Raw genomic sequence first — 21,978 nt, forward strand, 5'->3', positions numbered from 1 at the left:
CCCTTGAGCCATGCACACTGTGCACATATCCAGTTGCTCTTGATACGTGGGAAAAATGGAATCATGTTGCGGGATGTGGTCACTCTCAAGTCACACTCTCGCTTTCCAGGGTAGCATGATTGAATCCTGCCGTGATAAAGACTCCTTTCCCACCCAGAACTGGAGTTAAGTGTTCTGGGAGGGTAGTGAATTTCGATTATGCTAATATTCTTCATACTGCTCAGTCTGACAACCAATAGATGAACAAAAGGTGCTCCACATTTTAAATCAAGTTTGTAGATCACTCCAGGAGTGTCCATTAACTTTGAATTGATCTCATATAAATGTTGAATTTAATCATCTTTATATATAATAATGCCATATAGCTACTTTCAATTTTAGAAGGTGTTACAATACCAGAATTTTTTTTTATGTGCATAATCCAAATGATAAAGGACTTAGGAATGTTTAACAGAATTTTTCCACAAGAATGAAAGCAATCTGGGTAATGAGCACAGTGATTTTGTCTTACAGTGCAACGCTGGCTGAAGGAGGATCATGAAGGGGAAGCAGACTTTAGAGGAAAAAGAAAAAAGACTCAGGGAAGAGGCCATAGACGAAGGGATGTGTTACTTCCTCTGACCTAACTTTGCAGACAGGAACACAGCTCTTTCTGGGGGTTGTGAGAATAAGCTTGAGAGATCGGAGACTTGCCTGTCAGAGATCCAGAACGGAGGGTGAGGCCAGAATGACAGGCATGGTTCTTGTACAGTGAAGCCAGGGATCGATGGGCAGGATGAGAAAGATAGAACCAGTCCAGTCACTGGCCACGCGTGCATGTGGCTGGGTTCCTCGAGGGTGTGGAACACAGACAACCCTTTGTCAATACGGCAGACAGATAATGTAAATGTTAAGTGACACTGTTATAAGATGCAAAATTAGAGAGAACAAGATCCGTTATTACTGGAGCCAAGCCCAGGACAGCACTGCTCTGGTGGCAAGGACAAAGAAGAGTAAACAAAGGAAGAATTTAGGTGTGACGACTGGACGGAGTACTTTCCTGGCCGACACAGAGCACTCCACTGCAGATGGAAAGGGGTGGCAATGAGAAAAAAATGATTGACAAGTAAACTGCAGCAACTGTAGAAGAAAGGCAGCAAGCCTTGTGTGTTAGAAGGTACACGTGATCATATGCAGAGGGAACGACCTAGGCCTTGTTTCTAGAAACATGACCAGGAATCAACGGCCAATGAGAAGATGGGCAGACGTCAAGCTAATCTAATAATGAAACAAGATCAGGAAGGGATTCTGTTTCACCTTAGTTTCTCCTTTCTGGAAGAGATTAACAATTCCTAGAGTCAGTAATTAAAACAATATTTATTTTAAACATACTTTAATTATTTATATATGTTTAAATTAACAGTTCAGTAAATCCACAGATGGGTCACCCACTGTGTTATGGTCTTTCTTAAATAGTTTCCAAGTCCACAAATATGCACACAAATGTCTTCACTGAATTTTTTTCTTGCACACACACACACACACACACACACACACACACACACACACACAGGAAAGGGCAGCGCCAACTTAGGGAGGAAGGCCAACAGTTCTACAGAATACTTTTTATGCAACTGTCATCTGATTAGGGACAGTCCGATTTTGGAATTGCATGATCATGTAGTCTAATGTCCTGTTCTATTTTGAAAAAAATATATCTGAAGCTTACAATTGCATAAACTTATATGGTATAATAAATGGACCTTTATTTAGGTATATTTCTACTTTTACAGCCTAATATGGTTATATCTTTTAAACTTATGAAAGAAACATACTCTCTTGCAACACAGAATCATCCTACCTGAGAACAAGCGATGACTGACTGATACTCCTTCTTTGTTTGGGTTAAAGATGACTAAGCATCTAAACAGATACAGCAGGCTGTGAATAAGACCAACACCAAAAACCTAGTCATTTTTAAAAGAATTTAGAAAACAATTCACTATGAATAACTTACGTAAGTAGTAAACCAACACGGTGCTTTATAGTTGGTATGTATCATCAAAGAAAACTGATATGGTACTAATTTAAAATGTTGAAATTTCTTATTACAACTCAAATTAGGACATTTAAAAATTTAAGAAATGCAACATAAGAATACACTTATCTAGAGGTCAGATTTCCTACATCCTCAGTAATCCTGGAAACTGGCAAGGATACAGAAAAAGTATTTGAGGACTACCATCTCAGAATCCAGGAACTTCACTCGATGGGTTACATGTTAAGATAGACTCAGATTGGGTGTAACTTATAACTAATAATTAAATGAAGAATGTTAATTTACTGAGCCTGAGCCACAAAATAAGAAAGATATGATATTGCTAGAAATTGAAACCAACTAACACTTAGAACTAATAGAATCAGCAATTTTAAAAGCATTTCAGTAATTGCCATTGGCATTATGGCATTATATCATGGAACATTATGCTCTTAATGAAGAGTTAAATCATAAAAAAAAAGTCAAGCTATGTTTAGTGTATAGCTTAGAAGCCAGGGGGAAATACACTGCATTTTAGAAAAGTTGACCTGATGAAAACAAAACAAAACAAAACAAAACAAAAACAACAAATGGTAGGGAAAAAAAGGAAGGGCTTAAAAGAAGCTAAGCCATGATTGGAAAGGATAGGAATTCAGCCCCTCTTACTCCTGTAGTAATGGGGCAGGCTTCTTAGGTCTCTCTAATTTAATTTTCACTTCACCTAACATAGTGTGCAAATAATCCATTTCCACTACCTAAAGAGATTTTTCCCGTCTAGATAGTACAGATCTGTGAACACTGATTTGTTCTTCCTGGTCTTTCATGGATAAAGTACTCTAAAAATCAAGACATCGATGCCTACGAGTTTTACTTACATATGAGAATACTAAGTATTCTGGATTCTCCGTGATTAAATTATATTCAGTATAATGTCTGGTAAATGTACTTTGTATTTTAAGTTTCTGGCAACTGCTAAGTCCTATAGTGATTCTCTAACAGACGGTACATTTTACTTTACTAAGAGGTAAAGACCTTGTTACCAACTACAGGTTAACAGATTTACAGTAGATTTCTAGAACTGGAATCATTTTAGACTGTCTAGGCACATGCTCCTTTCAGAAATGATTAGAAAACCACGGGTCTCTGTATTTATTGAACTGAATCACTTGGCAGTAAAATTCAGTTAAGGCTCTTGGCATCGGTGAGACTTCTTCCCACTCAGATCTACTGCTGTGGTAGACCTGCACTTCATCTGTGATTTCATCTGGTGCGTAATCACCACCTAAGATATAAATTTTATCTTCAATCCCAACTGCGCCTGCGTTAAAGCCTGCACATTCAAAAGAGCCTTCCCCCTTCCAGACGCAAGTATCTGGACAAAAACTATACACCTTGTAGGTGGAAAGGTCACATATATACAGCGTGCAGTTTACCGGGACAGCTTTAATCAGGGTTGCATGAAAAAACTGCCCGAACTCTGCTACCAGTTCCGACCACTGGTCAGTGGTTGCGTTGTATTTAAAAAAGCAGTCGAGTGATGGGTTAAAGGCATCTGTAATCTCTACCTCTGATCCAAGAACATAGATTACATTCTGGCATGCGCTTGCTTCGGGATAGTATATGCCCCGGGGTAACGGGCTAACAGATAGCCATTCTTTGGAAAGAGGGTTGTAAGACTCAACATCTAAGAGACTTTTAATGTCCTGAGACCCTCTGGTCTTCCCACCAATGACAAATAATCTGTTGAGAGCCAAAACTGACGTGTGCATGGTTCTTGGTGTCTTCATAGTTGATACCAGGAAGAAATCGTTTTTCACCGGACAGTAGCACCAGGTCTGATCGGTCGCATCGTGATAGGACTCTGCGATATGAAGCCGGACGGTTCTGCAGCATGGCCCTTTGCAGCCTCCTGTCAGGAATATTTTCTCTCCGTAACTAGACAGACTAGACCCTGGCAAATCGATCAGATGTGACTGTGGCAGCACTTTCCACGAGTCACTATTGATATTATAGCAAAATGTATATTGGTCGCCTCCATTTTCCTCAGTTTTGTGAACAAATATATATTTTTCAGTGGTGGATGGCCGAGCATCAGGGAAGAGTCCACCAGAACCTTGCACACACTTAACGGCATCCGTGATCATGTCAAAGCAGTTTGTGCTTTTGAGTAAACACTCTTCGTTGAGCAGACAGTCTTGAAGGGTCTCCTCAGATAACTGATGTAATCGTACTTTTTTAATCAAATAAGGCAGATGCTTTTGCCTCGATTCTAAGTTATGTTTGGTCCAACTAAGGACAACTTTCAGGACAGTTTCTTCTTCGGGGACATTTAACTCATCTGACTCCAGACATTTTTGCAGGACTCCAAAATTCATCTCTAAGAAATCACTGGACTTAAATAGCAAGGAAAAGTGGTTCTGTACAAAGTACAGTGCGTGATTGAACAAGCGGGGGGAGCCGTAGCTGTCTGATATAGATAGTAACTGCAGACAGTTGACAAGGTTAATACTTTTTATTAAAAAGTCACTGCAAGCTTTGGCTAGGAAGGAGACTTGAAGAAATGAGGACAACTGGAAGAACATTTCCACATTATCGTCTGTTATCTGTGTTTTCCCGGTATAGGCGTAGTCAAGGAAGGCCTTCACGGCTTTGGAGGACAGATTAGTGATGGTGACGCTCCCGCCGTCTCTCTCTCTCATGTTTACTTCAAACATAGCCCTGCAACAGTAGAGAACACAGAAGAACAAGTGGGAAGAGGTCATTCCCTGCTAGTTTTCAACGTTACCTTCTAGACGCTTCCTTGACCCTTAGGCTGATTTAAAATATATTTCACACATGTCAAGTCTATATTTATGAAACATTTTAAAAGCATCTTAATCAGTTGTTTTAATATCTAGAATAGTTGTGTACCACACTGTTTATCTTTAAGACATATGTGCCACATAACTCCCATACTGCAAAATACATACACTACAGCTGAGGTACTGCCCCTCATCCAAAGAAGGCTATAAGATGATTCACATTTTGTAAACTAATTTCATGCTTTTAAATATCATTCATAAAATTAGGGTAAAATCTCTCTAATGGCTGAATTTCCTTTTTTTATGAGTTAATTAGTATCAACTCTGTAGGTGATAACTAGAAGTACTTAAAATATATAATGCTTCTGGGTTTAGGATGTAAAAGTATCTTGCACAGTAATCTTCAGTTTGGCAGCTGTGAAACATGTGGAAGGTGGCATGCTGTGAGGTATCAGATGTCTCCAAGGAGTCTGTGTGGGAAATCCACCAAACGAGATATATTTAAATACACGTCGAAAGAGACATACTTCATGCAGCACTTTAGGAAAAAAGGGGAATGTGATTTCATGGAGCTAAACGCCAACCCAAAAGGCTAAAAGTAAGTTTTTGAAGAAACAGCCACTGAGAGATGGAGGTGGTCCCTAGATTTGAGTTAGACCAGTCTGAGTTCTTCTGAGCTGTAATTCATCACCACCTGGCCGGGGGGGATAGAGTCTAAGGAAGTGGGAACTTTTGGGGTTCAATTTAAGTGAAAACATAAATTATTTGCAAATGATTGGGCAGGAGACTAAGACTTATTTTACTATTGGTTTTGGTAGACCAATCTTGGCACCCATCCTTCTGTTGACTTCACATCCAGAATGATTCACTTTTACACAGACTTGCTATGGTGGTTGTCAGTGGTACAGCGAGTGGAGGCTGAGATTAAAGAGAAAGAGCTACAAGAAAGAACGAAGGGCCACCAGTAGTTGCACCTTCGGTAGGACTGGAGTGACTGGTGTGGGTTCTGGCTTAATACTGGTTTGCGCCTGTACCAGTATCGTCCAGGGTACCTTTGTGAGCAGTGCCCCGAGGTGCTCAAGTCCTCTGGGGGGAACCAGTTTAGTTCTTCAAGTCTGTTCTAGAGGGAAACCAAAGCTATTCAGGAAGCACTAGTATCCGAATGAGAAGTACGAGGGGCCCTCCAAACCCGGAACACCCCTCAGGACAAGGAAGGATGACAAAGCGCCTTCCCACTAGGCTACTGGGTTCTTCTTAATCCACAAATGAATACAGTTACACAGATTACATACATGTTCTACATCATGTAGGGTATTTAAATAATGTTAACTTAGCAATATGAAACTCTGATGATAATTATATTGGATTATGAAGACATGGGTCATCAATTTAGGGTCATATTAAGAGCCTGACTTCTAGAATCTGGCTGCCTGGGTGGGTATCTGGCCATTGTTACTTATTAGCTGTGTGACCTTGCAGGGGACTTCACTGTGCTTCAAATTCTTCATCTGAAAATGGGGATACTTGTAGTATCTATTTCACTGAGTTTACAGAGGCATAAATGAGTTGATCAGTACAAAGTATTAGCTACTATCATTATTTTAAGAAAATGTTTTCTGACAGATCCTATATATCTTTAATTTATCACCAGCTTCCACATTTTCTTTGAGAAGACACAAGTAGGATCATATTTCTATACTTCATCCTGTTCATCTTTAAAGTATCCAGTTAACATCCATCTCAAATTTACCATATTATCATAAAGTGGTTGTACAAGATGTGTGATTCCTCTTCAATCTTCTCTCCATGACTTTACATCTCATTTATAACTTTCCTTTTCCAAAATCATTATAAAGTGCACTTCTCATGCATTGTACACTTTCCTGCTATTTTATATTTTTCCTGCCAGTACTCCAGTGATTTTGATAACACAAATACTATGAATTGGTGGCCTCATCACCTAAGAGTGTAAATTACAGAATTTCAGTCTTTACTTGTATATATTTTTATATGAACTGTGTATTCCTTTAGTAAAATACTATATATAATAAAGGATCTAGGTCATTATAAGACTGCCATTTGTGTTACTTCAAAGCAGGGAAAAAAATTTTAAAAACATATTGTTCTGTTTTTTTAACAGGATTTTTAAAAAATTTAAAGCAGGTCCATAAAAGTTAGGAGTAGGCTGAACAAAATATTGTGGACAGAAGTTATGTGCAGAAACATTTAATTAAGAAATAACTTCTACATGAAGAGTAGAGGACTGCCAATCCAAATGCTTACATGAACTTCTTATTTTGTTAACATGATAGGGAAATCAACCTGTGCGTTTGCACCAGATTATGTCCATTTTTTGCTAGGTTTGGAAATAACAGGAATCTTAGCATCTAGTGTTAGTTGAATGTAGCGGACAAGGTCCTAATCAGTACATATACATTACTTCATTTAACCCTCATAATGACTCTGTAAGTTAGGGTTCTCATTTATTGTCTTAATTTTTACAAATAAGGAACCTGAGGCCTGAAGAAATTAAGTCACTTGCTTAAAGTCACATCTGATTAAGTGGCAGAACCAGGATTTAGATTTAGGGCCTGTGTATTCAGAGGCCAGGTACTTAACCGTTACAGCATCCAGCTTCCTGTCAGGAAGAGGTGACAGAGGGTAGGGGAGCAGAATGGAGCTACTAGGAAGAAAACCTGGAGTAGAACAGAGCTGGGGAGAAACTGGTGGAACCATAGAGTGGCAGAGCACAGGGACAGTGGGGGCCCCAGTGGAGTTTGAAGAATAGCTTAGGTTACCTGAGAGAAGACATGACAAGAACAGAGAAAGAACTAGTGTCTGGGTAGGGCGAAGGTGTATCCTCCATGTCCCTCGTAGGGTGGGACGCGGCACTGAGCCACTGCTCCTCACACAAGCAGGAAACCCCCCAGGAACGGGAGTTTAGCAAGTAGTGAATATCAATACACTCCTGCGGATTCACTCCAGAGCAACAGGGGTGAGGTCTAATCAGATGCTGGTGGCAAAATAGGAGTCTAATTAAGGATTAAAATCAGTGTAAGTTAACTTGCATCTAGTGTATTTATATCTTAAATCTTACTCTGTTTTTATAAATTTTAATTACTAGAGATTTAAGTCCTTATTTAAAATAAAAACTGTTTCTAAAACTGAACATAATGCAAATACTGCAATTAGGATTAAATTTATTGCAGTGTGACTGGGAGGGCTGAAGTCCAGGATGTCACCAAGAGAGGTTTGTGGGTCTGACCAAGAGGCCTCACAGGATGGTATGACCTTGATGCAGTTACCGCAGTACTAAGGTCAAATGTCTGACACTTACCCTTGCAGAATCAGAAACCCACTGTCGCCACAGGGGGTTCTAACAGTGTTATGACTAGGACATTTCCTGTAGGATGACCTACCAGGGGAACCAAGTTATATTCAGAAGGTTGCCTAGAATCAGAACAAGTTGGGTGTTCTCCAGAAATGCTTCTGGAGGTACCTTTCCCCTAGAAGAATATCTCTGTCAAAGAGAGGAGAAATCTTGAAATCCTCTGTGTGAGTCCCTCTCCCTTGTATGACCCACAGATACATGACTGAATTCCATTTTCCTTTCCTTTGAACTATATTTCCATTTTTTAATCCATTTGTCCTCCCCTTTTTTTTTCTAAACAGTGCAGTGCAAGAACTCTCCCAAACAAAACTGACTCTAGATCGAAACATTTTTTTTCCCCCCAGAACATTTCAAGGGACCAATGTTCCATATAACTTTAGGAAATGCTGACCTGGGAGGACCTGAACTTTAAAGAAGGTAGTCATAAATCTTCATATTCAAAAGTCACTAGTTAATCTAGGTTCTAATTAGTTTTTAAGAATTAAAAATTACTGTTGCATGCTCCTATGGGAGAAATTCAGTAGTTATGAAACATAATAACACAGAATCTGAGGCACAGACAGACAAGGTGAAATACCTGAAAAAGTCACTGCACGCTGCTAAGACACAGCGATGACATGGGATTATTTCATCTTTCATGATTATTTCGAAATCATAAAAGACATTTTGCTCTCTAAAATTCTGCAGTACACTTAAGATTTTCTGTCCATGATCTTCGGATACAAGGAAGTTGTTTTTCTTCTCAGATGGAAGTCCGTTACATGAGTTTCGTTGATTGAAATGATATGAATTATCCATAGCCAATTTCCTTTGTTCTTAGAACTGGAATGGAAAAGAAAAATCACTGCTGTGGTGAGTCCTGATGATATTTCAGATCCAAAGTCTGTTTAGAGTCATTTACACTGAGAACAACTATAGCATAGTCAACCTTGTTCTAAACATTTGTTTTCATGACATTTAATAATAAATTTCTTTGGAATTTTTATTAATATTGAGATTCCTGGAATAAAAAGTATTATCAAATAGCAGGGTAAAGTTCAAGGCTATATAATTGTGTCAAATAGCACAATTTTTAAGTTGTATGTGTAGCTCACATAGGCTCTCACTACATGACTAGTCTTGCTACATGTAAGAGGTATTAGTTACCCAGTAGTTATCACATGGCCATATACCCAACACATCCCTGTCCCCTCCCATCCATTTTCTTCTAGCAGCAAAGAAGATGTTAAAATATTGATCTTGAAGCACAGATATATGCCTTCTGGGGCTCAACTTTTCAGAGATAAATGACTGAAAAGGACCAGAGTGTTAGACTGTATTAACTAGTTATGGCCTTTAGTAAGGAAGGAAAGGCAAGCATTGGTCCAAGTTGGCCTATTTGGATGCCTTTTATTTCTTTTTCTTGTCTGATTGTTGTGGCTAGGACTTCCAGTACTATGTTGAATCAAAGTGGTAAGACTGGACCTCCTTATTTTGTCCCTGACCTTAGAAAGTTCTCTATTTGTCCCCATTTAGGATGATATTAGCTGTGAATTTTTCATATACAACCTTTATTGTATGGAGGTATGTTCCCTCAAAACCTATTTTGTTGAGGGTTTTTATCATGACTGGATGTTGAACTTTGTCAAATGCTTTTTTTCTGCATCTAGTGAGATGATCATATGGTTCTTATCTTTTCTCTTATTGATGTGACGTGTCACGTTGATTGATTTGCAAATACTGAACCATCCTGACAACTCAGGAATAAATCCCTCTTGATCATGGTGAATGATTTTTCTAATGTATTGTTGAATTTGGCTGGTGGTATTTTATCGAGATTTTTGCATCTATTTTCATCAGGGATATTGACCTGAAGTTCCTTTTTTTAGTGGACTCTTTATCCTGTTTTGGTATGAGGGTAATGCTGGCCTCATAGAATGAATTTGGAAGTTTTCCTTCCTTTTCTATTTTTTGGAATAGTTTGATAAGACAGGCATTAACTCTTCTTTAAATGTTTGGTAGAATTCCTCTGTGAAGCCATCTTGTCCTGGACTTTTGTTTGTTGGGAGTTTTTTGATTACTGACTCAATTTCTTTGCTTTGGTCTGTTCAAGTTTCCTATTTCTTCCTGTTTCAGTTTTGGTAATTTATATGTTTCTAGGAATTTATCCATTTCTTCCAGGTTGTACAGTTTGTTGGCATAGTTTATTAAAATTCTCTTGTGATTGTTTTTCTGTGGTGTTGGTTGTTATTTCTTCCCTCTCATTTGTGATTTTATTTGAGTCCTTTCTCTCTCTCTCTCTCTTTTAAGCCAAGTTGGCCTACTTGAAAGCAGGACAGAAAACAGTATAACTTTACTTAAAAAGGCCTTTTAAACATGAGATCAGAAATCCTAGATAGTTAAGGGCCAGATCATTGTGACTTTCCCAAATTCAGTTCTATGCATACAACTTTGCCCCACCAAAAAGCAAGGAAGTGGGAAACAGAAAGGAAAAGAAGACTGGGAAACAGGGGAGCCAGAGAAATAGGGAACCTTGGTTCTTTTAGTATGTTTTTATTCTGGTCATCTATTGCTTTGCAAATCACCAGAAAACTTAGTAGCCTATGACAACAATTTATTATCTCTTGTAGTTCTCTGGGTTGAGCTGTAGCTTCTTGCTTGGGGCTTTTATACACTTAGAGTCAGATGGCAGTTCTGGCTGAAGTCATCTGAAGGCCTGACTGGGCTCCAGGTCCGGTATGGTTCCTTTTTTCACATTTCTGATGCTTCACATGGGATGGCTAGAACAGATGGGTCTCTGTCTGTCTTTGTGTGTGTCTCTCTCAATTTACCCTCTCCACGTGGCTAGCTTACACTTCCTCACAGAATGGCAGTCTCAGGGTAGTTGGACTTCTTACATGGTGGCTTGGTTCTCCCAGAGGGAGTGTTTCAAGCCCACATGGAAGCTATACATGGAGAAGTAGTCTGAATGGTCCTAGAGCATCAATTAAAGCTCTAATCTAGGACTGAGACCATCTACTGCTATGTTGTCCAATACAGTAATCACAAGCATCACTATTTAAATCTAAATTATCTGATTAAATTAAATTGAAAATTTAGTTCTTTGGTTGCTCTAACAACCATATTTTAAGTAATCAGTAGCCATATGTAGTGTGATGATTACTTTTATGTGTCAACATGACTGCGCCATGGAGTGCCCAGATATGTGGCTAAGCACTATTTCTGGGGGTGTCTGTGAGGGTGTCTGTGGATGAGATTAACATTTGAAGTGGTAGACTCGGCAAAGCAGAGTGCCCTCCCTCATGTGAATGGGACTCATCCAATCCTTTGAAAGCCGGAATGGAACACAAGGCCAAGTAAGAAAGTATTCTTTCTGTCTGTTGGACTGTCTTAGAGTTGCAACATCAGGCTTCTCCGGCTTTTGTACTGAGACTCAGGGCTGTCACCGTCCCACTGGCTCTCTTGCTGGCTCTCCTGGCAGCATGCCGGCTGCAGATCTCAGGGTTTCTCAGACTCCATGATCACAGAAGCCAGCTTCCTATTGTCAATCTGCCTGTCTGTCCATCTTTCTAATCGGTTCTGTTTCTCTGGAGAACTGCACTATCACATATGGCCAGTGGCTATTACACTGCACAGCAGAAATCTGTAGTATTTTCATCATCACAGGAAGTTCCACTGCGTGAAGGGCAGTGTGTGCACACATGCATGGGAGGGAGAGAGAGTGTGCACAAGTGGGGGAGGGTAATAGGATGTGACTGGCAGTGTTCCTGGAAAAATAAACTCCCTGCAGGGATTCTGTGAGCAGCATTCTAAAGAAGTTGTAAGGAGGGAGACATAATGAGAGTGGGCGTCATGAAGGGAGAGAGATAATGAGAGGTTTGGGGGAAGTTCCAAAGAAAAGAAGGGTAGAAAAACAGTTGTACCAGTCAGAGTTCCCTAGAGAAACAGAACCAATGAACCAATAGGTTACAAGTCTACTGGTTTTGTGTACACACACACACACACACTGGTACATGTAGTTTTACAGTGTGTCTATAAAAAATAAGGACTTGGTTCACAAAATTACAGAGGTCCCAAGATCTGTGGTTGGCAAGTTGGAGACCCAGGACAGCAGAGGGTATAAGTTCAAGTCTGAAAGCTGGCAGCCTGGAAACCTGGGAACAGCCGATTTTTCAGTTTGAGTCCAAAGGCAGGAAATGACTGTCTCAATGCAGCACTCAGGCAAGTTTTCTCTTACTCAGCAGTTTTGGCCTAATCCAGGTCTTCAACTGATTGGGTGAGGCCCACCTTCACTAGGGAAGAAAACCTGCTTTACTCAGTCCGTCTATCCAAGTGTTAATCTCATCCAGAAACACCCTCATAGAAACACCCAGAATGACATTTGGCCAAATGTCTGGGAGCCCTGTGGCCCAGTGAAGTTGATATAATAAATTAATCATCACAACATTCTAAATCTTTACTTAAGAATGTTGTTAATATGTGACCTAGGGCGGAAAAGAATATATAACCCCAAGTTAGAGTGGGGTACACAGATAATTATAGACAGCTGCCATCCCAAGAGTCACTCCTCACCTCACAAGGCATGCCTCTTAAGTCACTTGTAAAACTCTGATTTTAAAATTGTGGATGTTTTTTCCTCCTTTTCCAGTAACTGTAAATCATCCATCTTCCCAGGGGAACGCTGTAATGTCAGGTAGTAGGATGAGCAGGGCTTCAGAACCAGACAGGTGGGCTCCAGTGCTGCTCCAGCACTTTACTGGGGGTACAGTTGAGGCAAGGAGCTTCTAGTCTTTGATTCTCATTTTTTTCTTCTACAAAATAGGGATAAACTGTACCTGTCTATAGTTGTGTTGTTGAGAAGGGTAAAAATAATACATACTTTAGCATTTAGTATATGCTAAATAAGTGAAATTTAGTATTTATTTTCTACTAAAAATTTAACATAAAAGCCAAGGAAATCCCTTAATTGCCACTAATCAAGAGGTTTACATGCATAATAAGGTGGTGGGGGGAAGAACAGGAGAAACAGTCTCTAGTAATTCCTAAGGCATAAAAGAACAGTTGAACACAAGAGCTATCCCTGGAATGTAGTTTATCTGGAGTGCCAGGATCAGGTGAGAGAAAGACACGTTGGCTGAGACTTGAGCCAGCCTCTCTTACTGACTCCATAATGCTGGAAAGGAATATTTAAAGGGAAAGGCCAGGGAATATGTACAATACACGAGATGGTCCACAGAGCAGATGACCAGCATGACCTACGCTAGACAGACAGACATGACTTAATGCTGTGCAAAGGGTCACAGCATCTTCTCAAGCACACCATGAGACCAGGGTACATCTCCTGGTCTGTTTCTCAAGTCTGTCGATGGGCTGGAGCGTCCATAATCTGTGACAGCAAGGTAAGGTCTCTCCACAGCCTGCCCCAGAGAACCACAGAATCGGTGGGGAGACTCAGTCCACACAGCCTACATATCCTTTGGAACTGCTCTAAATCCTCATCCATTCTGCTATGTACTAAATCCCTCTGATAGAGGAAGTTAGATACTGTAGATGGAAAGATACATTTATCTCCTACAATCGTAGACTCTTCTTGGTTTTTAGAAGTTCTCTCAAAGTTTAGGATTCTTGGTGCTGACAAGGCTCTGTGATCCCCATAGGACAACATACAGCAGAATTACTGCCTTGGCCTCCAAGCCATTTAGTCAGCGAGAGAGAGGAGAGAATGTGGCTGGATGCTCAATGCTCGTTTCACAACACTTTCATTCTGTATATGATTATGTATGTGTGTGTGTGTCTATACAAACAACTTAATTTTAATTTTAAAATAGATTTTTTATTGGGCATTAAAAATATCTTTATTTTTCAGTTCTTTAATGTGGCCATAATTACCAAGGGACTACAAAGTTTAAGCAATATCACTCTGATCCCCCCACCCTAACTCTTCTTTCTGGATTTGCCATGAAGACGAGTGGCCTCCGTATTGCCCAAGCCAGACACTCGGAGTCCTCCCTCACCGGCCGCATCTGTTCTAAAGCCACTGCCGCTCCTTGAGGTAAATGTCTCATTGTTCTCACTTGAGTTGCCTCCTCTCCGATCTTCCCTCTTCTGTAAACTTTTATCGAATATCTCCTGGGCGTCAAACCTGCTCAGGCACTGGGCACCTAAAGATAAGAGAGTCACAGGGTCCCCGCTCTTGCCGGCTCACAGGCTGGCGCGCAGAGAAAGAAGTAGCAGATGAGCATCTTAGCAGAGGTACGAAGAGTGTTATGGAGGCAGGGGCAAGGACAGAGCTCCGAACTGTTCTCAGGCGTGAGGAGAACAGAGCAGAGAGAGCAGAGAGGGGAGAGGATGCAGGAAGGCATTCTGATGGTACTCGAGCTGTTAGAGAAAAACTAAAAGATGATTACCAAAGAAGGTGAGAAAGACATTTCCGAGGGAGAAAAACTGTAAGTGCAGAGGCACGGAAGAAAGAGTTATCACAGGCCCCTGGGAGAAACACATGTGGAGGAGCAGAGACCGGGCAGACAAAGCTGACGTGGTAAGGGGGGCTGGTTCATGCAAAGTTGCACACCATGAGAGGGGGCTCGGCTTTCATTCTAGAGGTAATGAGGAGTATTTAGAAGGACCTTAAGTTGGGGAGGCATTACACCATGGATTTACATTTTAGAAAGATCATTCTACTAGGAACACCAGCAGTAAATGACTAAGATGTGGCTCTGACTCTCATGGAGCTTACTATCTAAGGTTCACAGGCATGAGTAATGTAAATTTAAAAAGATGCAAACACTGGTTTTTGTTTGTTGGGTTCTTTTTTGGATAGGAAATAAATTGTTGTTGTTAAGCCACTGAAATGTGTCTTACAAGAAACAGGATTACTTTAATTAATGCATGTGAATTTTAATCCCAGTAACTCAAGAACATTTCTTAATCTAAGTATTTAGCTGTTGATTCTTCAGTGTTTTCTGCAGAAAAATGACATCGTTTGTAACAAATGGGGCTTGTTTTCTCTCCTATTTTTTACGGATATTATTTTTTCTTTTACTACAGAAGTAGCTAAGACCTCCTGTACGATGTTTAATTAAGGTAACAATGGTTTGTATACTTTTTAATAGGTAATTTCTTGGATTAAAGCAATTATTGACGCTCATAGTTCACAGGTCACAAGTGAACCCAATGACATATATATACAATATTTTTTATTTCTGTGACAAATAATGTAAGTAAAACCACTTAGTAGAAACTTTCAAGTATCAAATTTATATATTTGCATTATGCATAGGTATTCATTTTGATGAAGCTGTTCTAAGTTCAAGCCTGTCATGTTTACTCCATATAGAATGGCCAAGCAGAGAAGCTGAGATTTTCTATTCTTTCTTAACTTGGTTTGAGTACTTTTGTATGTGTAGACTTTATTTAATCTTGATAAAGTTAAGTGCTATCAACGAGAAAGGGTTCTGTAAGGTTTATGAAGGGGATAGGGGAACTCAATTCGCAAGATAACTAAAGCCACTGAAATGGATAAAAATCAATCAAGGAAAATAAATAAAATTAGTAAAGAAGAGGGCCAAGAATGGAACACGGAGGATAACTAACCTTAAGGGATAGACCATTTAGTTGAAGAATAATTTGTTTATGACCAGCTACCTACCAGGTGATGGTCTAGATGAGCTGAGGTACAATTTGTGGAAGACACACGTGACAAAGTTCTATAGCTAAGGAAGAACTTACAAGGAACAGGGACAGAAATGGAGGAAAGGTAGGAGAGGCGGTGGAGAGCAAAGGAAGAGAGTTTCATGTTCGAAGTAGTTACATATCCTCCAAAGCTGAGGAAATGTCAGGCCAGGTAAGGACTGAGAAGACATCACTGATGGTTTGGGGGTGGGGTGAGGAGAGGCCACACACAGTAGCTTGAAGAGGAAATAATAGACACAATTTGTATAAATTATTTTTTAAAGAAGTTCAGTGAGGTAGGGACTTGAGAAGTAGGTGAATTCTAGGGAGTTTTGTTTTCTTTTGAGATGGGAGAAACCTGAGCATGTTAATACACTGAGGAGGAAGCGGCACCATGGAGGCAGATTTTGATCAATGATTTTAACAGTCTAAATTTGGCATCTATGTCTATGTTACAAAGCAAATCTTTCTGGGCCTTTAAACCAATAAATCATAGAACAATACCATATGGTAAAACTTCCATTTCTGTTAACAGGTAAACATTGATAGGAAAATAAATGGTGAGAGACTCTTAACTTTTATAGTTATACCATGATATAAAAAGCCTGAAGGCCACTCCACATGATGTCATTGGAGACCTCGTGGAGAGAAGCAATGATGTGCCCCTCCCTCTCCCAGCCACAGCGGTATCAGAGGATGCAAAGAGGGGAAACTGAACTCCCAACTCTGTCCAGCAGCCCTCCTTTCCCAGGTGTCCACAGAGATGAGGTGGAAAATCCGGACTTCCATCCCAACCTAGCAGTAACGAGGCGGTGACCTTAACCCAACAGAGCAGTGTCAAAAAACTAAAACACAAGATTTAAATATTATCTAGAATCTTATAACATAATATCCAATATATCCCAAACCAAGTATATATCAAGTTGAAAAGACAATCAAAAGACACAAACAGAGATGACACAGATGTCAGAATTATCTACCAAGAATTTTAAAGCAGACTTCCTAGAGATGCTTCAGTGACCAATAACAAAGTCTGTGTGATTTCAATTCTTTTAAGTCATTTGAGGTTTGTTTTGTGCATCAGGATATGGTTACTCTTGGTTTATGTTCCATAGCACTTGAAAATAATGTGTTTTGTTAGGTGGAGTTTTCTATAAATGTGATTTGATTCTGTTGATTGACAGTGTTGAGTTCTGTGCCATTTCTTACTATCTTCTTGTTCTATTAATTTAAGACAGGGAAGTAGTAAAGTATCCAGCTGTAACAGTACATTTGTCTGTTTTTCTTATCAGTTCTGTCAGTTTTTGCTTCACATATTTTGCAGCTCTGTTGTTTGATACTTAGACAATTAGGTTTGCTATGACTTCTTGGTGGATTAACATGTAATATTCCTCTCTGTCCCTCATAATTTTCCTTGCTGACATCCACTTTGTCTAGTATTGATACACCACACCTGTTTAATGCTTGCATAGTATATTTTCATCCTTGACTTTCAGCCTATTTATATCATTCTATTTGAAGTGAATGACTTATAGGAAGTATATAAAGTTGGATCATTTTTTAAAAAAAACTATTCTGCTTATCTCTGTCTTTTACTTAGCATATATAGAGCATTTATATTTAGTACAATTATTGATACATTAATACTTAGGTCTGCTTTTTGGTTGTTTGTTTTCTGTGATTTCTGTTTTTAATTTATTTATTTTTCTTCTTTCTGCCTTCCTATGAGTTACTTGAGCCCTTTCCAGAATTCCATTTTGATTTGGCTATAGTGACTATGAGTGTATCACTTTGTATGAACTTTTTAGTAGTTGTTCTAAGTATTACATTAAATGTGTACATAATATATATTATGACAATACTTGTGTAAACATTTTACCAGCATGAGTAAAGTGTATAAACTTTACACTCTTTTACTTCCCTTTATACTCCCTCATATCCTTATATAATTGTTTTAAATAATTCCTTACATACACTGAGATCTACGTTAGGCATTGTTGTAATTTCTGCTTCAACCTCAAGAAACTACAAAAAGAAAACTGCAGAGAAAAATCAATGAAAGAGCTTATTCTTTGAAAAGTTCAATAAAATAGACAAACCTTAGCAAGACTGACAAAGAATAAAGGAAAGAAGACATACATTACTAATATCAGGAATAAAATACGGGAATCACTACAGACCTTGTCGATAATCAGAAGGATAAGGAAAGGAACATTATGAACAACTCTATATGTAACAATTTAATAGGGCATACGAAATGGACTAATTCCTCAAAAAACCCACACATTACCACAATTCACTCAAGATGAAATATAAAATTTGAACAGCTCTGTAACTATTAAGGAAATTAAACTTACCAAAAGTTTAAAAAAAAGTTAATAATCTATACAATTTTCTCCAGAATACAGAAGAGGAGGGAACACTTCCCAAGTAATTTTATGAAGTCAGTACTACTGTGGTGCCCTAGACAAAGACAATACAAAAACAAAGAAAAAACAAAAACTACAGATCAAAATTCCTCACAAATATAGATAAAATTTTTTAAAAATTAGCAAAAATAATTAAGCAGTATCTAAAAATAATTATGCACAGGGGCGCCTGGGTGGCTCAGTTGGTTAAGCGACTGCCTTCGGCTCAGGTCATGATCCTGAAGTCCCAGGATCAAGTCCCACATCGGGCTCCCTGCTCAGCGGGGAGTCTGCTTCTCCCTCTAACCCTCTTCCCTCTCGAGCTCTCTATCTCTCATTCTCTCTCTCTCAAATAAATAAATAAAAAATCTTTAAAAAAATAAAATAAAATAAAAATAATTATGCACAAGTCCAAGTAGGTTTAATCTGGGATGTAAAGATGGTTCAACATTCAAATATCAATCAATATAATCCACTGCTGAAGAAAATTGAAAAAAAAATCACATAATCATATCAACTGACACAGTAAAACCACTGAAAAATCCCACATTTATTCATGAGAAAACCTCTCTGCAAACAAAGAACAGAGAAGAATTTCCTCAACTTGATAAAGAACATTTATTAAAAAATCTATAGCTAACGTTATACTAAATGGCAGGAGACTGAATGCTTTTCCTCTAAGATGATGGAAATGGCAAATATGTCCACTTTTACTATTGCTATTCATCATAGTACTGGAAGTTCTTAGATCTGAGTTCTTAGATCTATGATATTAAAAGCACAAGCCATAAATCAGAGGAAAAATGCTAACTGAATGTTATCAAAATTGAAAACGTTTCCTCTGTGAAAGACCCTGTTAAGAGGAAAAAAAGACAATTTATAGCCTGGGAGAAAATGTTGGCAAATGAAATCTGATAAAAGATTAATATCTATAATATATAAAGAATTCTCAAAATCCATCAGTAAAAAAAACAATTCAATTAAAAAATGGGCAAAAGACAAGAAGAAATATTTCACCAAAGAAAAACAGAAATGAACACAGGAAGTAAGCAGTCAATATGTTCAATATCATTAGTCATGGACATACAAAATTAAGACCACAATAAAATAGCACTACCTATCCATTAGAATGGCTAATAAAAAGATACTGATAACATCAAATGATTGAGAGGCCAGAGAGACACTGTATCATTCACATGTTGCTAATATAAATTATTTGGAAGCCTCTTAAAAAGCTAACCACGACATGGTGACTCCCATCTGGCCAGGGAACTGTGTGAATTTCTGCCTTTTTCAAGACCCCAAACAATGAGCCCTGCTGGCCTTAGAGCCTGTTTTTGCCACCCTGCCTGGCAAGAAAGCTAATTCATAGCCCTGCTTACTGCTGAGTGCAGCCCCCTGCCCCACCCCACCAGGAAACCTGACCAGAGCATCCAGGAATGTGAGCAACTTAGCAGAACTTGAGAGGAGCATCTAACCAGGGTCTCTGCCCATCTGTAGACCCAGCTGGTGACCCCATCTGGCCAGGAAGCTCAGTGTGTTTTGCCTGATTCACGTCCCTGACTACTAAGTCTAACTGGGTGTGGAGGCTGTTATACAGCCCTTGCCCAGGCAGGGAAGCAAATCTGAAGCCCTGCTTGGCATTGAATATAGCCTCCAGCCCTGCTCAACGAGCAAGTCTAACCAGAACACCTGGGAAGCTGTGTAGCCCCACCTACAGCCAGGCTTACAACAGCACCTGAGCAGAGAGCCAAGCCAGCACTTCTTTCCATCTGCAGAGCAGAGCTGGTGGTACTATCTGAACAAGGAGTTTGGTGGGCAGCTCTGCTGGATTCAGGTCCCCAGTCATCAAGCTAAAAGGGCCATGGAGCCAGTTTTACAATTCCACTCACGCAAGAAAGCGGATTTGTAGCCCTGCCTAGCTGTTGAGTATAGCACCCAGTCCTGCCTGAGTAGGAAGTTTAACCAGAGAATTCATGTAGCCACAGAGCCCATCCCACAGCTTCGCATGGGCAGGAACCAACTGTTCTCAGCCAGAGGTACCCAGCCTGACCTCAGAACTCAGGCAGCAGCCTTGCCCAAGTAGAGACCCTGATAGCAAGTCCCACTTGACCAAAGATGCTGCCTGCTGACCTGTCCAGAACCAAGGTGAATTGACTGGTGAAAGACCATTTCTGGAGAAGAGAACCAATAAAGTGTGGAAAAGGAAACTGCTTACTCAAACGTGCAGATACCAACACAAAGAATCAAGGATCCTAAAGAATCAGGTAAACAATGACATCACCATAGGAGAGTACTAAAGCTCCAATAACTGACCCTAAAGAAATGGGAGATCTATGAACTGTCTGCAAATAATTCAGATTATTCCTCTTAAAAAGTTCAGTGAACTACAAGAAAACACAAATAACTAAACAAAATTAGGGAAAAATGCATGAGTAAAATGAGAAGTTCAACAAGAAATAGAAACAAAACAAAAAAGTAATCCTATAGTTGAAGAATCCAGGACTGACCTGAAGAATTCAACTGAGAACTTCAACAGAAGACTCCATCAAGCAGAAGAATCAGTGAACTATAAAATAGTGCATGTGAAATTATCCAGTCAGAACAGCAAAAAGAAAGAAGAATTAAAAAGAGTAAAGAAAGCATATGGGACTCATAGACACCATCTAAAGAACAATATGTGCATTGTAAGAATCCCAGGAGAATAGAGTGGGAAAAAAGAACCAGAAAGTATTTAAAAACAATAATGGCTGAAAACCTCCCAAACATGAGGAGAGAAATGGGTATCAGAGTAATGACACCCAAAAGATCCCAAATAGGTTGAATCCAAAAAGGGCTACACAGAGACACTATAATTGTCAAAAGTCAAAGACAAAGAATTTTGAAAGCAGCAAAAGAGTGACACATCACATACAAGGGACTGCCTCCCCTCCCATAAGATTATGGACAGATTTCTCAATAGCAACTTTTCAATCAGGAGAGAATGAGGTGATATATTCAAAGTACTGAAAGAGAAACAAAAACTGTCAACTAAGAATAGTATAGCTGGTGAAAGAGTCTTTCAGAAATGAATGAGAGCTAAAGTCTTTCTCAAACAAATAAAAACTAAGGGAGTTCATTACCATTACATCTGCCTTACAAGCAATACTAAAGGTAGTTTTTCAAGGAGAAATAAAATATGCTAATTAACATCATAAAAATATATGAATGCAGAACTAACTGGTAATGGTAAATATACAGTCAAAATCAGATTCTCTAATATTGTAATCATATTCTCAAATATGTAATTCATTTACAGCTCTAATTTAAAAGTTAAAAAATAAACATTAAAAATAACCATAACTATAATGTTTTTGAATACATAATATAAAATATATGTAAAATGAGGGGTGCCTGGCTGGCTCAGTCAATGGAGTATGTGACTCTTGACCTAAGGGTTGTGAGTTTGAGCCCCACATTGGGTGCAGAGATTACTTAAAATCTTTAAAACACTATACATATAGGGCGCCTGGGTGGCTCAGTCGTTAAGCATCTGCCTTTGACTCAGGTCATGATCCCAGGGTCCTGGGATCGAGCCCCACATTGGGCTCCCTGCTCAGCGGGAAGCCTGCTTCTCCCTCTCCCACTCCCCCTGCTTGGGTTCCTGCTCTCACTGTCTCTCTCTGTCAAATAAATAAATAAAATCTTTAAAAAAAATAAATAAAAAATAAA

At 39.2% G+C, this 21,978-nt stretch overlaps 1 protein-coding gene across 6 annotated transcripts in view; it reads right to left on the reverse strand.

Annotated features, from left to right (window-relative positions):
• Positions 1-1,512: 1,512 nt before the first annotated feature.
• KBTBD3 (kelch repeat and BTB domain containing 3) overlaps positions 1,513-21,978 on the reverse strand; it is a 31,141-nt gene continuing 10,675 nt past the window's right edge. For 3 of the 6 annotated variants that reach the window (XM_073903670.1, XM_073903671.1, XM_025893861.2), the window contains 2 exons: positions 8,787-9,031; positions 1,513-4,735 (listed from right to left, as the gene is read on the reverse strand). In XM_073903670.1, coding sequence (XP_073759771.1) covers positions 3,133-4,735; positions 8,787-9,007 — 1,824 coding nt within the window. In that variant the 5' untranslated portion in view covers positions 9,008-9,031 and the 3' untranslated portion in view covers positions 1,513-3,132. Of the gene's footprint in view, positions 4,736-8,786; positions 9,035-12,760; positions 13,026-18,216; positions 18,306-21,978 lie in introns of those variants that run through there. The other 3 variants (XM_073903672.1, XM_025893862.2, XM_073903669.1) reach the window with 3 other exon arrangements.

The sequence above is a fragment of the Callorhinus ursinus genome, unplaced genomic scaffold (assembly GCF_003265705.2).
Source record: "Callorhinus ursinus isolate GAN/ISIS: 27379988/994484 unplaced genomic scaffold, GSC_fseal_2.0 scaffold19, whole genome shotgun sequence".
NCBI classification, from domain to species: domain Eukaryota; kingdom Metazoa; phylum Chordata; class Mammalia; order Carnivora; family Otariidae; genus Callorhinus; species Callorhinus ursinus.